Source organism: Fulmarus glacialis, unplaced genomic scaffold (genome assembly GCF_000690835.1).
Source record: "Fulmarus glacialis isolate BGI_N327 unplaced genomic scaffold, ASM69083v1 scaffold15696, whole genome shotgun sequence".
NCBI classification, from domain to species: domain Eukaryota; kingdom Metazoa; phylum Chordata; class Aves; order Procellariiformes; family Procellariidae; genus Fulmarus; species Fulmarus glacialis.
This window is the reverse complement of record NW_009217605.1, coordinates 1,736-2,570: the sequence shown is the minus strand read 5'-3', so window position 1 is coordinate 2,570 and position 835 is coordinate 1,736. Positions and strand designations below refer to the sequence as shown.

The following is an 835-nucleotide window of genomic DNA, read 5'->3' as shown; positions in this document are numbered from 1 at the left end:
GGACTTTATGGCTGGGGACCATTGTCCCTGTCCGTACAAAATTCGCAGTATGGCCTTGTCTGCCACTGCACTGCCACTTACTAATTGACAACCATGTCCTCCTGCTGCTGCCAGAGCTGCCTCTGCGCTGGGACTTGTTGTGCTGGGCTCAGCTCCCCAAATTTGCCTGTGACTGTGGCTGGGTCCATTCTCCTCGGATGGTGGCATTCCCTGTCCTGCTGCCCGGGGAGGGCTGTGCTCCTGGGCAACTGGCTGACCCCCTTCTTCTCCCCTCTCTCCTCTCCCTCTCCAGGTTCCCTGGTCCAGGCAGCGCTGACTTAGCCGCCCTCGGTGTCAGTGAACCCGGGAGAAACTGTCAGGATCACCTTCTCTGGGGGCAGCAGCAGCAGCAGCTATGCTTATGCCGGCTGGAAGCCACCTGGCAGTGCCCCTGTCACTGTGATCTACGATAGCACAAAGAGACCCTCGGGCATCCCTTTGTGATTCTCCGGATCCCAGTCTGGCTCCACGGGCACATTAACCATCAGTGGGGTCCAAGCTGAGGACGAGGCTGTCTATTACTGTGGTAGCTATGTCGGCAGCAATGCTGGTCAGCGTGATGGAGGCACCGACTCTGGCATTCTCCCTCCTCTTGCTGCTGCCAGTTCTCCTTGCAGGAGCCTCACACTCTAGCGTTGGGCTCTGTGTGGGGGGCTCTGGGTCCCTCTGTGGCATCACGACCTTTGGGTACAGGGGCCTCATTCCTGTCCCGCTGCCCAGGGAGGCTGTGCTCCTGGGGCACTGGCTGACCCCCGTCTTCTCCCCTCTCTCCCCTCCCTCTCCAGGTTTCCTGGTC

At 60.1% G+C, this 835-nt stretch overlaps 1 gene segment (V, D, J or C); it reads left to right on the top strand.

The window, feature by feature from the left end:
* Nucleotides 1–292: 292 nt before the first annotated feature.
* Nucleotides 293–589, top strand: LOC104078200 (the record flags this gene model as incomplete). The annotated part of the segment is given in 1 exon segment: nucleotides 293–589. A coding segment is annotated over 1 exon segment (297 nt), but the record flags the coding sequence as incomplete, so codon positions are not given.
* Between the last annotated feature and the right edge of the window lie 246 nt (nucleotides 590–835).